Source organism: Salmo trutta, chromosome 9 (genome assembly GCF_901001165.1).
Source record: "Salmo trutta chromosome 9, fSalTru1.1, whole genome shotgun sequence".
NCBI lineage: Eukaryota > Metazoa > Chordata > Actinopteri > Salmoniformes > Salmonidae > Salmo > Salmo trutta.
Genome location: NC_042965.1, coordinates 35961438 through 35983438, shown reverse-complemented (window position 1 = coordinate 35983438; position 22001 = coordinate 35961438). Strand labels below are relative to the sequence as shown.

Here is a 22001-nt window from a genome sequence, read left to right as displayed (position 1 = left end):
TAATTCAGACACAAACTAACTACGCCTATATTCTAAGACAGATGTGCTGTGTCTCGTTGTAAATGATGTACTGTCTTTTAACAGCCTGTTAATATGATTGAGAGTTGGACAGGGTTGAACAAGATTAGGCGATGGGAGGGCGGCCTGCTTGTCTGTTCCCTCCCTGGTAGGGAGCCAGTGTGGTTCAATCCCAAATGTATTCCTTATATAGTGCACTACTTATGAGCCCTGGTCAAACATGGGGAATAGGGTACCATTTGAGATGCATGCACACCGTTTTTCATCTCTCAAGGAGATGGATAAACGTTTCCTGCTCTGTTCTCACTAATGACCAGTTTATTGGACATGTTTAGTTAAACAACAGAGAGCTGATTGATTCTTTTGTTGTTTTACAGCTCAGTAAATGATTAACATTGTCTCATGAGATATTTAATTACACAGTGCTTGGCATATACAATGAGTGTACAAAACATTAAGAACACCTTCCTAATATTGAGATGCATCCCCTTTTTGCCCTCAGAACAGCCTCATTTTGTCGGGGCATGGACTCTACAAGGTGTCGAAAACGTTCCACAGGGTTGCTGGCTCATGTTGACTCCAATGCTTCTCGCAGTTGTGGCAAGTTGGCCGGTAGTGGATCTCTACTCTGAATAGATTGTTCTATCTCATCCCACAGATACTCAACTGGATTGAGATCTGGTGACTGGGCAGGCCACTGCAGGAAGCTGAATTCACTGTCATGTTTGTGGAACCATTTCTGGACAATCCTAGTCTTGTGGCATGGAGCATTATCCTGCTGAAATAAATCAGTTAACAGATGGACACACTGCCATGGAGGGATGCACCTGATTGGCAATGATGTTCAAATATCCTGTGGCATTCAAACGTTGCTCCACTTTTATCAATGGGCCCAATGTGTGCCATGAAAACACACCCTACACTATCACCATCACCCTGTAATGTTGACACCCGGCATGATGGATGCATGGCCTCATATGGTTCTCCATACCCTAGTCCTCCCATCAGCGTGAAACAGCAAGAACCGGGATTCATCAGACCAGGCAATGTTTTTCCAATTGTCCAGTGTTTTTGTTCCTTTAGCCCACTGAACCAGAGTTTCTTGTTTTTTTCTGAAAGAAGTGGAACTCTGTAAGGTCGTCGCTGCTATACCCCATTCGTGTCAAGGTATGATGAGTTGGGCATTCTGTTATTGGTCGTTGGGCACCAATGTTGTCCTGAACTGTCAGTTGACTAACTGTAGCCCGTCTGTTGCTCTGCACAATTCATGTCAGCCTCCTTTGTCCTCTTTCATCAATTACACATTTTCAACCCCTGGCCTGTCATTGGCTGGATGTCCTTTGGGTGGTGGACCATTCTTTATACACACAAAAAACTGTTGAGCATGAAAAACCCAGCAACGTTTCAGTTCTTGACACACTCAAACCGGTGCGCCTGGCACCTCCTACCATACCCCAGTCAAAGGCACTTACATTTTTAGTCTTGCCCATTAAGTCTCTGAATGGCACACATACACAATCCATGTCTCAATTGTCTCAAGGCTTAAAAATTATTATTTGACCTGTCTCCTCCCCTTCATCTACACTGATTGAAGTGGATTTAACAAGTGACGTCTATTTCATGGAAAGGGCAGGTGTTCCTAAAGTCAGTGTATAATGTAGTAGTGACATAATCAGTCTATTTGGAGCTTGTTTTGAGTTTGTGGGGGTGTTTTACATCATGTGTGCGCGCGTGTGTGTGTGTGTGTGTGTGTGTGTGTGCGCGCGTGTGTTTGTGTGTGTGTGTGTGTGTGTGTGTGTGTGTGTGTGTGTGCGTGCGTGCGTGCGTGCGTGCGTGCGTGCGTGTGTGTGTGTGTGTGTGTGAGAGAGAGAGAAAGAGGGTGTACATTTGCTCAACGGGTATTACACAAGAATGAAGAACAATATGATGCCATTTTTCCATGAACATTCTCTGTTGTCTAATTTAGTTTCAATATGGCTGGTTGCCTGCTGTTGTTATTATTACAAATGAACTGTGCATGCCTGCTCACTTATCTTAATAATCCTATCCTTAGCAAATAGCCTGGGGTCCATCTGGAAGAGGAAATATGCAGATAGGATAGAGAAGGCTTATTGCCTAAAAATAGCAATGTTTATAATTAGCCTATGGTAAGGTGTGCAGATATGAGTAGATGAGGTCTTTGTAGAGACATGGCTAATGCAGCTTTATGAGTTTAACAGCTGTTGGATGTCTACTGTAAACTAGCTCCCTACAAATAGAGAACCACCAGCTACAGTAACTCAAATACAGAAGAGCTCCAAATACTGACCTAAATAATGAATAGACTTGTCAGAGATGTAAGATAGTAGACTGAATGGGGACTTGTAGCCCTGTACTGGTCCATACACGTGATTGAAAGGAAGTAGAGCACTCTCTTTGCCACTCTCCCTAGCCTGGGTAGATCTCATGGACATCATGGAACTATCTTATGTAAGCTAAATGAACTGGAGCATGATGATACTGTAGCTGGAAACTTCCATTATATCTGTGCGTTTCTTCAATGAGACCAAATCATGTATTGCCCAGCGTCTGTGTGTAACGCCTCGCGAACCGCTGTCAGTTTCTAAGCAACACACTCACATAGGCCCACTCCACACAATGCGTAATTTCCTATTCAGAAAAAGTCTGAGCGAGCAAAGCAAGTCAGCGGAGCTTACACGTGAACAACATGATCTTATCCGACAGAGGAACGGGGGACACTGAGATGAACGATAAACAACCAGCTTTTCCACTTCGGTTTCTATAATTATCGAAGACATAGGCACAGACAGGACAATTTGCGAACAGTTTTAATCCAGAAAACCCGGAGGAATATATTCTTGTCACACTTTTTGATTGCTTGTGATTGTCGCGTAAAATGCGCGCGCTTGTGATGCATCTTCTTGGATATCCAGGATCATATTCCGTTGAATAAAACTTGTGACCCGACAATAAATATTCCAAATCTGCACGAGTATTTATAGCAACTTTTTGAATCAATGTTTTTCTCACCATCACCTACCACGCACCTTCACACAAAACCGCACTCTACATAAATAGATGAAGATAGAAGATGCGCCGACAATGGTAAGCAGATAGTATTTGACCCTCCCTACAAACATCGGAACAATGACCATTTTTAAAGGTGACTTCCTCCAAGAATCGCGGTGCGGTCACCTATGTTTTCGGAGCGGAGTGACTTCTACAGCAGTATTATAAATGTCTGATTATCTGACCATCCCTGTCTGTGGTGCGGTGTTTACGTTAAAGTTGTAGGATGATGAGCAGTGATTTGGAGCACGTTTCACTCAATTCAACGACGGCCAGCAACTCCGGGACTGGGTCGGGCGGCCGAGGGCTGTCAGCCAACGTTCGGAAGCTGCACAACGCGCTCAACTTGCTGCTCACTGACTTCGAGAGAGAACAGTTCATCCACTGTCTCAATGTTTACCACGCTAAACGCAACGTCTTCGACTTGGTTCAAACTCTCAAAATAATCCTCAACACGCCGAACAAACGACAACTCCTCCCCATGTTGCGTTTGGTCATTCCCCGCTCAGATCAGCTGTTGTTCGACCAGTATACTTCCGAGGGCCTGTACCTTAAAACGGATCATCTACCACTAAACAGTGTCAACAACCCTGAAAGCTTTGGAGGAGAAGTAGGCAATACTGCAAATAACTATGTCCCAATTCCCACTACACACTTTATGAACCCGCATGAGCCTCAGCTGCCTCATGATCTTTCTTGTTTCACATCACCAGAAGCTTGCCCCTGCCCGGATAGTTTCAGCACCACCGCGGATGGGACAGCTCCCCAGGCTTTCATGCAGGGGGAGGCTGTTGGAGAGATCCGCCAAGTGACACTGAGACGCAGCAAGAGCAATGAGGGCTTAGGGTTCAGTATCCGGGGAGGTTCTGAGCACGGTGTGGGAATCTATGTGTCGCTAGTAGAACCCGGATCTTTTGCCGAGAATGAAGGACTGAGGGTCGGGGATCAGATAGTGACTGTTAACGGCATGCTGTTTGACAGAGTCTCACACTTGGAGGCAGTCAAGGTACGTAGGCAGTGTGTGTGTGTGTGTGTGTGTGTGTGTGTGTGTGTGTGTGTGTGTGTGTGTGTGTGTGTGTGTGTGTGTGTGTGTGTGTGTGTGTGTTCAGTAAAAGGCCTATTAGTGCATAGACCTATTCTGAGAAGAAACCAACACGCAGGGTATTGCTAGCTATGACGCCAATTATAATACAATAAAATATGACAAACATAAACAGCTCTGTTTATGTCCCAAATCATACCCTTACCCCTTTATAGTGTATTACTTTTGACCAGGTTCCCAAAGGTTCTGGTAGTGCACTACATAGGGAATATAATCACCCCAACTCTGTCTGTTGTGAAAAAAGGTCAGTCACAGTGGCAGAATACTAACTAATGAAACAGAGAGTCATGTGGGGTACGTCATAGTGGTAGAATACTAACTACTGAAACAGAGAGACAGAGAGTCATGTGGGGTACGTCATAGTGGCAGAATACTAACTACTGAAACAGAGAGACATGTGGGGTACGTCATAGTAGCAGAATACTAACTACTGAAACAGAGAGACAGAGAGTCATGTGGGGTACGTCATAGTGGCAGAATACTAGCTACTGAAACAGAGAGTCATGTGGGGTACGTCATAGTGGCAGAATACTAACTACTGAAACAGAGAGTCATGTGGGGTACGTCATAGTGGCAGAATACTAACTACTGAAACAGAGAGACATGTGGGGTACGTCATAGTGGTAGAATACTAACTACTGAAACAGAGAGACATGTGGGGTACGTCATAGTAGCAGAATACTAACTACTGAAACAGAGAGTCATGTGGGGTACGTCATAGTAGCAGAATACTAACTACTGAAACAGAGAGACAGAGAGTCATGTGGGGTACGTCATAGTGACAGAATACTAACTACTGAAACAGAGAGTCATGTGGGGTACGTCATAGTGGCAGAATACTAGCTACTGAAACAGAGAGACAGAGAGTCATGTGGGGTACGTCATAGTGGCAGAATACTAACTACTGAAACAGAGAGACAGAGAGTCATGTGGGGTACATCATAGTGGTAGAATACTAACTACTGAAACAGAGAGTCATGTGGGGTACGTCATAGTGGCAGAATACTAGCTACTGAAACAGAGAGACAGAGAGTCATGTGGGGTACGTCATAGTGGCAGAATACTAACTACCGAAACAGAGAGTCATGTGGGGTACGTCATAGTGGCAGAATACTAACTACTGAAACAGAGAGTCATGTGGGGTACGTCATAGTGGCAGAATACTAACTACTGAAACAGAGAGTCATGTGGGGTACGTCATAGTGGCAGAATACTAACTACTGAAACAGAGAGTCATGTGGGGTACGTCATAGTGGTAGAATACTAACTACTGAAACAGAGAGACAGAGAGTCATGTGGGGTACGTCATAGTGGCAGAATACTAGCTACTTAAACAGAGAGTCATGTGGGGTACGTCATAGTGGCAGAATACTAACTACTGAAACAGAGAGACAGAGAGTCATGTGGGGTACGTCATAGTGGCAGAATACTAACTACTGAAACAGAGAGACAGAGAGTCATGTGGGGTACGTCATAGTGACAGAATACTAACTACTGAAACAGAGAGTCATGTGGGGTACGTCATAGTGGCAGAATACTAACTACTGAAACAGAGAGACATGTGGGGTACGTCATAGTAGCAGAATACTAACTACTGAAACAGAGAGACAGAGAGTCATGTGGGGTACGTCATAGTGACAGAATACTAGCTACTGAAACAGAGAGACATGTGGGGTACGTCATAGTAGCAGAATACTAACTACTGAAACAGAGAGTCATGTGGGGTACGTCATAGTAGCAGAATACTAACTACTGAAACAGAGAGACAGAGAGTCATGTGGGGTACGTCATAGTGGCAGAATACTAACTACTGAAACAGAGAGACAGAGAGTCATGTGGGGTACGTCATAGTGACAGAATACTAACTACTGAAACAGAGAGTCATGTGGGGTACGTCATAGTAGCAGAATACTAACTACTGAAACAGAGAGACAGAGAGTCATGTGGGGTACGTCATAGTGACAGAATACTAGCTACTGAAACAGAGAGTCATGTGGGGTACGTCATAGTGGCAGAATACTAGCTACTGAAACAGAGAGACAGAGAGTCATGTGGGGTACGTCATAGTGGCAGAATACTAACTACTGAAACAGAGAGACAGAGAGTCATGTGGGGTACGTCATAGTGGCAGAATACTAACTACCGAAACAGAGAGTCATGTGGGGTACGTCATAGTGGCAGAATACTAACTACTGAAACAGAGAGTCATGTGGGGTACGTCATAGTGGCAGAATACTAACTACTGAAACAGAGAGTCATGTGGGGTACGTCATAGTGGCAGAATACTAACTACTGAAACAGAGAGACAGAGAGTCATGTGGGGTACGTCATAGTGGCAGAATACTAACTACTGAAACAGAGAGTCATGTGGGGTACGTCATAGTGGCAGAATACTAACTACTGAAACAGAGAGACAGAGAGTCATGTGGGGTACGTCATAGTGGCAGAATACTAACTACCGAAACAGAGAGTCATGTGGGGTACGTCATAGTGGCAGAATACTAACTACTGAAACAGAGAGTCATGTGGGGTACATCATAGTGGCAGAATACTAACTACTGAAACAGAGAGACAGAGAGTCATGTGGGGTACGTCATAGTGGCAGAATACTAACTACTGAAACAGAGAGTCATGTGGGGTACGTCATAGTGGCAGAATACTAACTACTGAAACAGAGAGTCATGTGGGGTACATCATAGTGGCAGAATACTAACTACTGAAACAGAGAGTCATGTGGGTTACGTCATAGTGGCAGAATACTAACTACTGAAACAGAGAGACAGAGAGTCATGTGGGGTACGTCATAGTGGCAGAATACTAGCTACTGAAACAGAGAGTCATGTGGGGTATGTCATAGTGGCAGAATACTAACTACTGAAACAGAGAGTCATGTGGGGGATGTCATAGTGGCAGAATACTAACTACTGAAACAGAGAGACAGAGAGTCATGTGGGGTACGTCATAGTGGTAGAATACTAACTACTGAAACAGAGAGACAGAGAGTCATGTGGGGTACGTCATAGTGGCAGAATACTAGCTACTGAAACAGAGAGTCATGTGGGGTATGTCATAGTGGCAGAATACTAACTACTGAAACAGAGAGACAGAGAGTCATGTGGGGTACGTCATAGTGGCAGAATACTAGCTACTGAAACAGAGAGACAGAGAGTCATGTGGGGTACGTCATAGTGGCAGAATACTAGCTACTGAAACAGAGAGTCATGTGGGGTACGTCATAGTGGCAGAATACTAACTACTGAAACAGAGAGACAGAGAGTCATGTGGGGTACGTCATAGTGGCAGAATACTAACTACTGAAACAGAGAGTCATGTGGGGTACGTCATAGTGGCAGAATACTAACTACTGAAACAGAGAGTCATGTGGGGTACGTCATAGTGGCAGAATACTAACTACTGAAACAGAGAGACAGAGAGTCATGTGGGGTACGTCATAGTGGCAGAATACTAACTACTGAAACAGAGAGTCATGTGGGGTACGTCATAGTGGCAGAATACTAGCTACTGAAACAGAGAGACATGTGGGGTGCGTCATAGTGGTAGAATACTAACTACTGAAACAGAGAGTCATGTGGGGTACGTCATAGTGGCAGAATACTAACTACCGAAACAGAGAGTCATGTGGGGTACGTCATAGTGGCAGAATACTAACTACTGAAACAGAGAGTCATGTGGGGTACGTCATAGTGGCAGAATACTAACTACTGAAACAGAGAGTCATGTGGGGTACGTCATAGTGGCAGAATACTAACTACTGAAACAGAGAGTCATGTGGGGTACGTCATAGTGGCAGAATACTAACTACTGAAACAGAGAGACAGAGAGTCATGTGGGGTACGTCATAGTGGCAGAATACTAGCTACTGAAACAGAGAGTCATGTGGGGTATGTCATAGTGGCAGAATACTAACTACTGAAACAGAGAGTCATGTGGGGGATGTCATAGTGGCAGAATACTAACTACTGAAACAGAGAGACAGAGAGTCATGTGGGGTACGTCATAGTGGTAGAATACTAACTACTGAAACAGAGAGACAGAGAGTCATGTGGGGTACGTCATAGTGGCAGAATACTAGCTACTGAAACAGAGAGTCATGTGGGGTATGTCATAGTGGCAGAATACTAACTACTGAAACAGAGAGACAGAGAGTCATGTGGGGTACGTCATAGTGGTAGAATACTAACTACTGAAACAGAGAGACAGAGAGTCATGTGGGGTACGTCATAGTGGCAGAATACTAGCTACTGAAACAGAGAGTCATGTGGGGTACGTCATAGTGGCAGAATACTAACTACTGAAACAGAGAGACAGAGAGTCATGTGGGGTACGTCATAGTGGCAGAATACTAACTACTGAAACAGAGAGTCATGTGGGGTACGTCATAGTGGCAGAATACTAACTACTGAAACAGAGAGTCATGTGGGGTACGTCATAGTGGCAGAATACTAACTACTGAAACAGAGAGACAGAGAGTCATGTGGGGTACGTCATAGTGGCAGAATACTAACTACCGAAACAGAGAGTCATGTGGGGTACGTCATAGTGGCAGAATACTAACTACTGAAACAGAGAGTCATGTGGGGTACGTCATAGTGGCAGAATACTAACTACTGAAACAGAGAGTCATGTGGGGTACGTCATAGTGGCAGAATACTAACTACTGAAACAGAGAGTCATGTGGGGTACGTCATAGTGGCAGAATACTAACTACTGAAACAGAGAGACAGAGACTCATGTGGGGTACGTCATAGTGGCAGAATACTAGCTACTGAAACAGAGAGTCATGTGGGGTATGTCATAGTGGCAGAATACTAACTACTGAAACAGAGAGTCATGTGGGGGATGTCATAGTGGCAGAATACTAACTACTGAAACAGAGAGACAGAGAGTCATGTGGGGTACGTCATAGTGGTAGAATACTAACTACTGAAACAGAGAGACAGAGAGTCATGTGGGGTACGTCATAGTGGCAGAATACTAGCTACTGAAACAGAGAGTCATGTGGGGTATGTCATAGTGGCAGAATACTAACTACTGAAACAGAGAGACAGAGAGTCATGTGGGGTACGTCATAGTGGCAGAATACTAGCTACTGAAACAGAGAGTCATGTGGGGTATGTCATAGTGGCAGAATACTAACTACTGAAACAGAGAGACAGAGAGTCATGTGGGGTACGTCATAGTGGTAGAATACTAACTACTGAAACAGAGAGACAGAGAGTCATGTGGGGTACGTCATAGTGACAGAATACTAACTACTGAAACAGAGAGACAGAGAGTCATGTGGGGTACGTCATAGTAGCAGAATACTAACTACTGAAACAGAGAGACAGAGAGTCATGTGGGGTACGTCATAGTGGCAGAATACTAGCTACTGAAACAGAGAGTCATGTGGGGTACGTCATAGTGGCAGAATACTAACTACTGAAACAGAGAGACAGAGAGTCATGTGGGGTACGTCATAGTGGCAGAATACTAACTACTGAAACAGAGAGTCATGTGGGGTACGTCATAGTGGCAGAATACTAACTACTGAAACAGAGAGTCATGTGGGGTACGTCATAGTGGCAGAATACTAACTACTGAAACAGAGAGACAGAGAGTCATGTGGGGTACGTCATAGTGGCAGAATACTAACTACTGAAACAGAGAGTCATGTGGGGTACGTCATAGTGGCAGAATACTAGCTACTGAAACAGAGAGACATGTGGGGTGCGTCATAGTGGTAGAATACTAACTACTGAAACAGAGAGTCATGTGGGGTACGTCATCGTGGCAGAATACTAACTACTGAAACAGAGAGACAGAGAGTCATGTTGGGTACGTCATAGTGGCAGAATACTAACTACTGAAACAGAGAGTCATGTGGGGTGCGTCATAGTGGCAGAATACTAGCTACTGAAACAGAGAGACAGAGAGTCATGTGGGGTACGTCATAGTGGCAGAATACTAACTACTGAAACAGAGAGTCATGTGGGGTACGTCATAGTGGCAGAATACTAGCTACTGAAACAGAGAGACATGTGGGGTACGTCATAGTGGCAGAATACTAGCTACTGAAACAGAGAGACATGTGGGGTACGTCATAGTGGTAGAATACTAACTACTGAAACAGAGAGACAGAGAGTCATGTGGGGTACGTCATAGTGACAGAATACTAACTACTGAAACAGAATGTCATGTGGGGTACGTCATAGTGGTAGAATACTAACTACTGAAACAGAGAGACAGAGAGACATGTGGGGTACGTCATAGTGGCAGAATACTAACTACTGAAACAGAGAGACAGAGAGACATGTGGGGTACGTCATAGTGGCAGAATACTAGCTACTGAAACAGAGAGACATGTGGGGTACGTCATAGTGGTAGAATACTAACTACTGAAACAGAGAGACAGAGAGTCATGTGGGGTACGTCATAGTGACATAATACTAACTACTGAAACAGAATGTCATGTGGGGTACGTCATAGTGGTAGAATACTAACTACTGAAACAGAGAGTCATGTGGGGTAAGTCATAGTGGCAGAATACTAACTACTGAAACAGAGAGACAGAGAGTCATGTGGGGTACGTCGTAGTGGTAGAATACTAGCTACTGAAACAGAGAGACAGAGAGTCATGTGGGGTACGTCATAGTGGTAGAATACTAACTACTGAAACAGAGAGTCATGTGGGGTACGTCATAGTGGCAGAATACTAACTACTGAAACAGAGAGTCATGTGGGGTACGTCATAGTGGCAGAATACTAACTACTGAAACAGAGAGTCATGTGGGGTACGTCATAGTGGCAGAATACTAACTACTGAAACAGAGAGACAGAGAGTCATGTGGGGTACGTCATAGTGGCAGAATACTAGCTACTGAAACAGAGAGTCATGTGGGGTATGTCATAGTGGCAGAATACTAACTACTGAAACAGAGAGTCATGTGGGGGATGTCATAGTGGCAGAATACTAACTACTGAAACAGAGAGACAGAGAGTCATGTGGGGTACGTCATAGTGGTAGAATACTAACTACTGAAACAGAGAGACAGAGAGTCATGTGGGGTACGTCATAGTGGCAGAATACTAGCTACTGAAACAGAGAGTCATGTGGGGTATGTCATAGTGGCAGAATACTAACTACTGAAACAGAGAGACAGAGAGTCATGTGGGGTACGTCATAGTGGCAGAATACTAGCTACTGAAACAGAGAGTCATGTGGGGTATGTCATAGTGGCAGAATACTAACTACTGAAACAGAGAGACAGAGAGTCATGTGGGGTACGTCATAGTGGTAGAATACTAACTACTGAAACAGAGAGACAGAGAGTCATGTGGGGTACGTCATAGTGACAGAATACTAACTACTGAAACAGAGAGACAGAGAGTCATGTGGGGTACGTCATAGTAGCAGAATACTAACTACTGAAACAGAGAGACAGAGAGTCATGTGGGGTACGTCATAGTGGCAGAATACTAGCTACTGAAACAGAGAGTCATGTGGGGTACGTCATAGTGGCAGAATACTAACTACTGAAACAGAGAGACAGAGAGTCATGTGGGGTACGTCATAGTGGCAGAATACTAACTACTGAAACAGAGAGTCATGTGGGGTACGTCATAGTGGCAGAATACTAACTACTGAAACAGAGAGTCATGTGGGGTACGTCATAGTGGCAGAATACTAACTACTGAAACAGAGAGACAGAGAGTCATGTGGGGTACGTCATAGTGGCAGAATACTAACTACTGAAACAGAGAGTCATGTGGGGTACGTCATAGTGGCAGAATACTAGCTACTGAAACAGAGAGACATGTGGGGTGCGTCATAGTGGTAGAATACTAACTACTGAAACAGAGAGTCATGTGGGGTACGTCATCGTGGCAGAATACTAACTACTGAAACAGAGAGACAGAGAGTCATGTTGGGTACGTCATAGTGGCAGAATACTAACTACTGAAACAGAGAGTCATGTGGGGTGCGTCATAGTGGCAGAATACTAGCTACTGAAACAGAGAGACAGAGAGTCATGTGGGGTACGTCATAGTGGCAGAATACTAACTACTGAAACAGAGAGTCATGTGGGGTACGTCATAGTGGCAGAATACTAGCTACTGAAACAGAGAGACATGTGGGGTACGTCATAGTGGCAGAATACTAGCTACTGAAACAGAGAGACATGTGGGGTACGTCATAGTGGTAGAATACTAACTACTGAAACAGAGAGACAGAGAGTCATGTGGGGTACGTCATAGTGACAGAATACTAACTACTGAAACAGAATGTCATGTGGGGTACGTCATAGTGTTAGAATACTAACTACTGAAAAAGAGAGACAGAGAGACATGTGGGGTACGTCATAGTGGCAGAATACTAACTACTGAAACAGAGAGACAGAGAGACATGTGGGGTACGTCATAGTGGCAGAATACTAGCTACTGAAACAGAGAGACATGTGGGGTACGTCATAGTGGTAGAATACTAACTACTGAAACAGAGAGACAGAGAGTCATGTGGGGTACGTCATAGTGACAGAATACTAACTACTGAAACAGAATGTCATGTGGGGTACGTCATAGTGGTAGAATACTAACTACTGAAACAGAGAGTCATGTGGGGTAAGTCATAGTGGCAGAATACTAACTACTGAAACAGAGAGACAGAGAGTCATGTGGGGTACGTCGTAGTGGTAGAATACTAGCTACTGAAACAGAGAGACAGAGAGTCATGTGGGGTACGTCATAGTGGTAGAATACTAACTACTGAAACAGAGAGTCATGTGGGGTACGTCATAGTGGCAGAATACTAGCTACTGAAACAGAGAGACAGAGAGTCATGTGGGGTACGTCATAGTGGCAGAATACTAACTACTGAAACAGAGAGTCATGTGGGGTACGTCATAGTAGCAGAATACTAACTACTGAAACAGAGAGACAGAGAGTCATGTGGGGTACGTCATAGTGACAGAATACTAGCTACTGAAACAGAGAGTCATGTGGGGTACGTCATAGTGGCAGAATACTAGCTACTGAAACAGAGAGACAGAGAGTCATGTGGGGTACGTCATAGTGGTAGAATACTAACTACTGAAACAGAGAGTCATGTGGGGTACGTCATAGTGGCAGAATACTAACTACTGAAACAGAGAGACAGAGAGTCATGTGGGGTACGTCATAGTGGCAGAATACTAACTACCGAAACAGAGAGTCATGTGGGGTACGTCATAGTGGCAGAATACTAACTACTGAAACAGAGAGTCATGTGGGGTACGTCATAGTGGCAGAATACTAACTACTGAAACAGAGAGTCATGTGGGGTACGTCATAGTGGCAGAATACTAACTACTGAAACAGAGAGTCATGTGGGGTACGTCATAGTGGCAGAATACTAACTACTGAAACAGAGAGACAGAGAGTCATGTGGGGTACGTCATAGTGGCAGAATACTAGCTACTGAAACAGAGAGTCATGTGGGGTATGTCATAGTGGCAGAATACTAACTACTGAAACAGAGAGTCATGTGGGGGATGTCATAGTGGCAGAATACTAACTACTGAAACAGAGAGACAGAGAGTCATGTGGGGTACGTCATAGTGGTAATATACTAACTACTGAAACAGAGAGACAGAGAGTCATGTGGGGTACGTCATAGTGGCAGAATACTAGCTACTGAAACAGAGAGTCATGTGGGGTACGTCATAGTGGCAGAATACTAACTACTGAAACAGAGAGACAGAGAGTCATGTGGGGTACGTCATAGTGGCAGAATACTAACTACTGAAACAGAGAGTCATGTGGGGTACGTCATAGTGGCAGAATACTAACTACTGAAACAGAGAGTCATGTGGGGTACGTCATAGTGGCAGAATACTAACTACTGAAACAGAGAGACAGAGAGTCATGTGGGGTACGTCATAGTGGCAGAATACTAACTACCGAAACAGAGAGTCATGTGGGGTACGTCATAGTGGCAGAATACTAACTACTGAAACAGAGAGACAGAGAGTCATGTGGGGTACGTCATAGTGGCAGAATACTAGCTACTGAAACAGAGAGTCATGTGGGGTATGTCATAGTGGCAGAATACTAACTACTGAAATAGAGAGTCATGTGGGGGATGTCATAGTGGCAGAATACTAACTACTGAAACAGAGAGACAGAGAGTCATGTGGGGTACGTCATAGTGGTAGAATACTAACTACTGAAACAGAGAGACAGAGAGTCATGTGGGGTACGTCATAGTGGCAGAATACTAGCTACTGAAACAGAGAGTCATGTGGGGTATGTCATAGTGGCAGAATACTAACTACTGAAACAGAGAGACAGAGAGTCATGTGGGGTACGTCATAGTGGCAGAATACTAGCTACTGAAACAGAGAGTCATGTGGGGTATGTCATAGTGGCAGAATACTAACTACTGAAACAGAGAGACAGAGAGTCATGTGGGGTACGTCATAGTGGTAGAATACTAACTACTGAAACAGAGAGACAGAGAGTCATGTGGGGTACGTCATAGTGACAGAATACTAACTACTGAAACAGAGAGACAGAGAGTCATGTGGGGTACGTCATAGTAGCAGAATACTAACTACTGAAACAGAGAGACAGAGAGTCATGTGGGGTACGTCATAGTGGCAGAATACTAGCTACTGAAACAGAGAGTCATGTGGGGTACGTCATAGTGGCAGAATACTAACTACTGAAACAGAGAGACAGAGAGTCATGTGGGGTACGTCATAGTGGCAGAATACTAACTACTGAAACAGAGAGTCATGTGGGGTACGTCATAGTGGCAGAATACTAACTACTGAAACAGAGAGTCATGTGGGGTACGTCATAGTGGCAGAATACTAACTACTGAAACAGAGAGACAGAGAGTCATGTGGGGTACGTCATAGTGGCAGAATACTAACTACTGAAACAGAGAGTCATGTGGGGTACGTCATAGTGGCAGAATACTAGCTACTGAAACAGAGAGACATGTGGGGTGCGTCATAGTGGTAGAATACTAACTACTGAAACAGAGAGTCATGTGGGGTACGTCATCGTGGCAGAATACTAACTACTGAAACAGAGAGACAGAGAGTCATGTTGGGTACGTCATAGTGGCAGAATACTAACTACTGAAACAGAGAGTCATGTGGGGTGCGTCATAGTGGCAGAATACTAGCTACTGAAACAGAGAGACAGAGAGTCATGTGGGGTACGTCATAGTGGCAGAATACTAACTACTGAAACAGAGAGTCATGTGGGGTACGTCATAGTGGCAGAATACTAGCTACTGAAACAGAGAGACATGTGGGGTACGTCATAGTGGCAGAATACTAGCTACTGAAACAGAGAGACATGTGGGGTACGTCATAGTGGTAGAATACTAACTACTGAAACAGAGAGACAGAGAGTCATGTGGGGTACGTCATAGTGACAGAAAACTAACTACTGAAACAGAATGTCATGTGGGGTACGTCATAGTGGTAGAATACTAACTACTGAAACAGAGAGACAGAGAGACATGTGGGGTACGTCATAGTGGCAGAATACTAACTACTGAAACAGAGAGACAGAGAGACATGTGGGGTACGTCATAGTGGCAGAATACTAGCTACTGAAACAGAGAGACATGTGGGGTACGTCATAGTGGTAGAATACTAACTACTGAAACAGAGAGACAGAGAGTCATGTGGGGTACGTCATAGTGACAGAATACTAACTACTGAAACAGAATGTCATGTGGGGTACGTCATAGTGGTAGAATACTAACTACTGAAACAGAGAGTCATGTGGGGTAAGTCATAGTGGCAGAATACTAACTACTGAAACAGAGAGACAGAGAGTCATGTGGGGTACGTCGTAGTGGTAGAATACTAGCTACTGAAACAGAGAGACAGAGAGTCATGTGGGGTACGTCATAGTGGTAGAATACTAACTACTGAAACAGAGAGTCATGTGGGGTACGTCATAGTGGCAGAATACTAGCTACTGAAACAGAGAGACAGAGAGTCATGTGGGGTACGTCATAGTGGCAGAATACTAACTACTGAAACAGAGAGTCATGTGGGGTACGTCATAGTGGCAGAATACTAACTACTGAAACAGAGAGACAGAGAGTCATGTGGGGTACGTCATAGTGACAGAATACTAGCTACTGAAACAGAGAGTCATGTGGGGTACGTCATAGTGGCAGAATACTAGCTACTGAAACAGAGAGACAGAGAGTCATGTGGGGTACGTCATAGTGGTAGAATACTAACTACTGAAACAGAGAGTCATGTGGGGTACGTCATAGTGGCAGAATACTAACTACTGAAACAGAGAGACAGAGAGTCATGTGGGGTACGTCATAGTGGCAGAATACTAACTACCGAAACAGAGAGTCATGTGGGGTACGTCATAGTGGCAGAATACTAACTACTGAAACAGAGAGTCATGTGGGGTACGTCATAGTGGCAGAATACTAACTACTGAAACAGAGAGTCATGTGGGGTACGTCATAGTGGCAGAATTCTAACTACTGAAACAGAGAGTCATGTGGGGTACGTCATAGTGGCAGAATACTAACTACTGAAACAGAGAGACAGAGAGTCATGTGGGGTACGTCATAGTGGCAGAATACTAGCTACTGAAACAGAGTCATGTGGGGTATGTCATAGTGGCAGAATACTAACTACTGAAACAGAGAGTCATGTGGGGGATGTCATAGTGGCAGAATACTAACTACTGAAACAGAGAGACAGAGAGTCATGTGGGGTACGTCATAGTGGTAATATACTAACTACTGAAACAGAGAGACAGAGAGTCATGTGGGGTACGTCATAGTGGCAGAATACTAACTACTGAAACAGAGAGACAGAGAGTCATGTGGGGTACGTCATAGTGGTAGAATACTAACTACTGAAACAGAGAGACAGAGAGTCATGTGGGGTACGTCATAGTGGCAGAATACTAGCTACTGAAACAGAGAGTCATGTGGGGTACGTCATAGTGGCAGAATACTAACTACTGAAACAGAGAGACAGAGAGTCATGTGGGTACGTCATAGTGGCAGAATACTAACTACTGAAACAGAGAGTCATGTGGGGTACGTCATAGTGGCAGAATACTAACTGCTGAAACAGAGAGTCATGTGGGGTACGTCATAGTGGCAGAATACTAACTACTGAAACAGAGAGACAGAGAGTCATGTGGGGTACGTCATAGTGGCAGAATACTAACTACCGAAACAGAGAGTCATGTGGGGTACGTCATAGTGGCAGAATACTAACTACTGAAACAGAGAGTCATGTGGGGTACGTCATAGTGGCAGAATACTAACTACTGAAACAGAGAGTCATGTGGGGTACGTCATAGTGGCAGAATACTAACTACTGAAACAGAGAGACAGAGAGTCATGTGGGGTACGTCATAGTGGCAGAATACTAACTACTGAAACAGAGAGTCATGTGGGGTACGTCATAGTGGCAGAATACTAACTACTGAAACAGAGAGACAGAGAGTCATGTGGGGTACGTCATAGTGGCAGAATACTAACTACCGAAACAGAGAGTCATGTGGGGTACGTCATAGTGGCAGAATACTAACTACTGAAACAGAGAGTCATGTGGGGTACGTCATAGTGGCAGAATACTAACTACTGAAACAGAGAGTCATGTGGGGTACGTCATAGTGGCAGAATACTAACTACTGAAACAGAGAGTCATGTGGGGTACGTCATAGTGGCAGAATACTAACTACTGAAACAGAGAGTCATGTGGGGTACGTCATAGTGGCAGAATACTAACTACTGAAACAGAGAGACAGAGAGTCATGTGGGGTACGTCATAGTGGCAGAATACTAGCTACTGAAACAGAGAGTCATGTGGGGTATGTCATAGTGGCAGAATACTAACTACTGAAACAGAGAGTCATGTGGGGGATGTCATAGTGGCAGAATACTAACTACTGAAACAGAGAGACAGAGAGTCATGTGGGGTACGTCATAGTGGTAATATACTAACTACTGAAACAGAGAGACAGAGAGTCATGTGGGGTACGTCATAGTGGCAGAATACTAACTACTGAAACAGAGAGACAGAGAGTCATGTGGGGTACGTCATAGTGGTAGAATACTAACTACTGAAACAGAGAGACAGAGAGTCATGTGGGGTACGTCATAGTGGCAGAATACTAGCTACTGAAACAGAGAGTCATGTGGGGTACGTCATAGTGGCAGAATACTAACTACTGAAACAGAGAGACAGAGAGTCATGTGGGGTACGTCATAGTGGCAGAATACTAACTACTGAAACAGAGAGTCAGTGTGGGTACGTCATAGTGGCGAATACTACTACTGAAACAGAGAGTCATGTGGGGGTACGTCATAGTGGCAGAATACTAACTACTGAAACAGAGAGACAGAGAGTCATGTGGGTACGTCATAGTGGCAGAATACTAACTACCGAAACAGAGAGTCCATGTGGGGTACGTCATAGTGGCAGAATACTACTACTGAACAGAGAGTCATGTGGGGTACGTCATAGTGGCAGAATACTAACTACTGAAACAGAGATTCATGTGGGGTACGCAAGTGGCAGAATACTAACTACCGAAACAGAGAGTCATGTGGGTACGTCATAGTGGCAGAATACTAACTACGAAACAGAGAGTCATGTGGGGTACGTCATAGTGGCGAATACTAACTACGAAACAGAGAGAAAGAAGAGTCATGTGGGGTAACGTCATAGTGGCAGAATAATACTACTACCGAAACAGAGAGTCATGTGGGGTACGTCATAGTGGCAGAATACGTCATAGTGGCAGAATACTAACTACTGAAACAGAGAGTCATGTGGGGTACGTCATAGTGGCAGAATACTAACTACTGAAACAGAGAGTCATGTGGGGTACGTCATAGTGGCAGAATACTAACTACTGAAACAGAGAGTCAGTGGGATACGTCATAGTGGCAGAATACTAACTACTGAACAGAGAGACAGAGAGTCATGTGGGGTACGTCATAGTGGCAGAATACTAGCTACTGAAACAGAGAGTCATGTGGGGTATGTCATAGTGGCAGAATACTAACTACTGAAACAGAGAGTCATGTGGGGGATGTCATAGTGGCAGAATACTAACTACTGAAACAGAGAGACAGAGAGTCATGTGGGGTACGTCATAGTGGCAGAATACTAGCTACTGAAACAGAGAGACAGAGAGTCATGTGGGGTACGTCATAGTGGCAGAATACTAACTACTGAAACAGAGAGACAGAGAGTCATGTGGGGTACGTCATAGTGGTAGAATACTAACTACTGAAACAGAGAGACAGAGAGTCATGTGGGGTACGTCATAGTGGCAGAATACTAGCTACTGAAACAGAGAGTCATGTGGGGGTACGTCATAGTGGCAGAATACTACTACTGAAACAGAGAGACAGAGAGTCATGTGGGGTACGTCATAGTGGTAGAATACTAACTACTGAAACAGAGAGACAGAGAGTCATGTGGGGTACGTCATAGTGGCAGAATACTAACTACTGAAACAGAGAGACAGAGAGTCATGTGGGGTACGTCATAGTGGCAGAATACTAACTACTGAAACAGAGAGTCATGTGGGGTACGTCATAGTGGCAGAATACTAACTACCGAAACAGAGAGTCATGTGGGGTACGTCATAGTGGCAGAATACTAACTACTGAAACAGAGAGTCATGTGGGGTACGTCATAGTGGCAGATACTAACTACTGAAACAGAGAGTCATGTGGGGTACGTCATAGTGGCAGAATACTAACTACTGAAACAGAGAGTCATGTGGGGTACGTCATAGTGGCAGAATACTAGCTACTGAAACAGAGAGTCATGTGGGGTATGTCATAGTGGCAGAATACTAACTACTGAAACAGAGAGACAGAGAGTCATGTGGGGTACGTCATAGTGGTAGAATACTAACTACTGAAACAGAGAGACAGAGAGTCCATGTGGGGTACGTCATAGTGGCAGAATACTAGCTACTGAAACAGAGAGTCATGTGGGGTACGTCATAGTGGCAGAATACTAACTACTGAAACAGAGAGACAGAGAGTCATGTGGGGTACGTCATAGTGGCAGAATACTAACTACTGAAACAGAGAGTCATGTGGGGTACGTCATAGTGGCAGAATACTAGCTACTGAAACAGAGAGTCATGTGGGGTACGTCATAGTGGCAGAATACTAACTACTGAAACAGAGAGACAGAGAGTCATGTGGGGTACGTCATAGTGGCAGAATACTAACTACTGAAACAGAGAGTCATGTGGGGTACGTCATAGTGGCAGAATACTAGCTACTGAAACAGAGAGACATGTGGGGTGCGTCATAGTGGTAGAATACTAACTACTGAAACAGAGAGTCATGTGGGGTACGTCATAGTGGCAGAATACTAACTACCGAAACAGAGAGTCATGTGGGGTACGTCAGAGTGGCAGAATACTAACTACTGAAACAGAGAGTCATGTGGGGTACGTCATAGTGGCAGAATACTAACTACTGAAACAGAGAGTCATGTGGGGTACGTCATAGTGGCAGAATACTAACTACTGAAACAGAGAGTCATGTGGGGTACGTCATAGTGGCAGAATACTAACTACTGAAACAGAGAGACAGAGAGTCATGTGGGGTACGTCATAGTGGCAGAATACTAGCTACTGAAACAGAGAGTCATGTGGGGTATGTCATAGTGGCAGAATACTAACTACTGAAACAGAGAGTCATGTGGGGGATGTCATAGTGGCAGAATACTAACTACTGAAACAGAGAGACAGAGAGTCATGTGGGGTACGTCATAGTGGTAGAATACTAACTACTGAAACAGAGAGACAGAGAGTCATGTTGGGGTACGTCATAGTGGCAGAATACTAGCTACTGAAAACAGAGCAGTCTGTGGGGTATGTCATAGTGGCAGAATACTACTACTGAAACAGAGAGACAGAGAGTCATTGGGGTAACGTCATAGTGGTAGAATACTAACTACTGAACAGAGAGACAGAGAGTCATTGGGGTACGTCATAGTGGCAGAATACTAGCTACTGAAACAGAGAGTCATGTGGGGTACGTCATAGTGGCAGAATACTAACTACTGAAACAGAGAGACAGAGAGTCATGTGGGGTACGTCATAGTGGCAGAATACTAACTACTGAAACAGAGAGTCATGTGGGGGTACGTCATAGTGGCAGAATACTAACTACTGGAACAGAGAGTCATGTGGGGTACGTCATAGTGGCAGATACTAACTACTGAAACAGAGAGACAGAGAGTCATGTGGGGTACGTCATAGTGGCAAGAATCTAACTACCGAAACAGAGAGTCATGTGGGGTACGTCATAGTGGTCAGAATACTAACTACTGAAACAGAGAGTCATGTGGGGTACGTCATAGTGGGCAGAATACTAACTACTGAAACAGAGAGTCATGTGGGGTACGTCATAGTGGCAGAATACTACTACTGAAACAGAGAGTCATGTGGGGTACGTCATAGTGGCAGAATACTAACTACTGAAACAGAGAGACAGAGAGTCATGTGGGGTACGTCATAGTGGCAGAATACTAGCTACTGAACAGAGAGTCATGTGGGGTATGTCATAGTGCAGAATACTAACTACTGAAAGAGAGTCATGTGGGTACGTCATAGTGGCAGAATACTAACTACTGAACAGAGAGTCATGTGGGGTCGTCATAGTGGCAGAATACTAACTACCGAAACAGAGAGTCATTGGGGTACGTCATAGTGGCAGAATACTAACTACTGAAACAAGAGTCATGTGGGGTACGTCCATAGTGCAGAATACAACTACTGA

At 44.4% G+C, this 22001-nt stretch overlaps 1 protein-coding gene across 1 annotated transcript in view; it reads left to right on the top strand.

The window, feature by feature from the left end:
• Positions 1–3692: 3692 nt before the first annotated feature.
• The window catches only part of LOC115199661 (whirlin-like), a 137061-nt gene continuing 118752 nt past the window's right edge, over positions 3693–22001 (top strand). Inside the window, exon 1 of the mRNA XM_029761970.1 lies at positions 3693–4093. Within this exon, the coding sequence (XP_029617830.1) occupies positions 3746–4093 (348 nt within the window). The 5' untranslated portion in view covers positions 3693–3745. The remainder of the gene's footprint in view (positions 4094–22001) is intronic.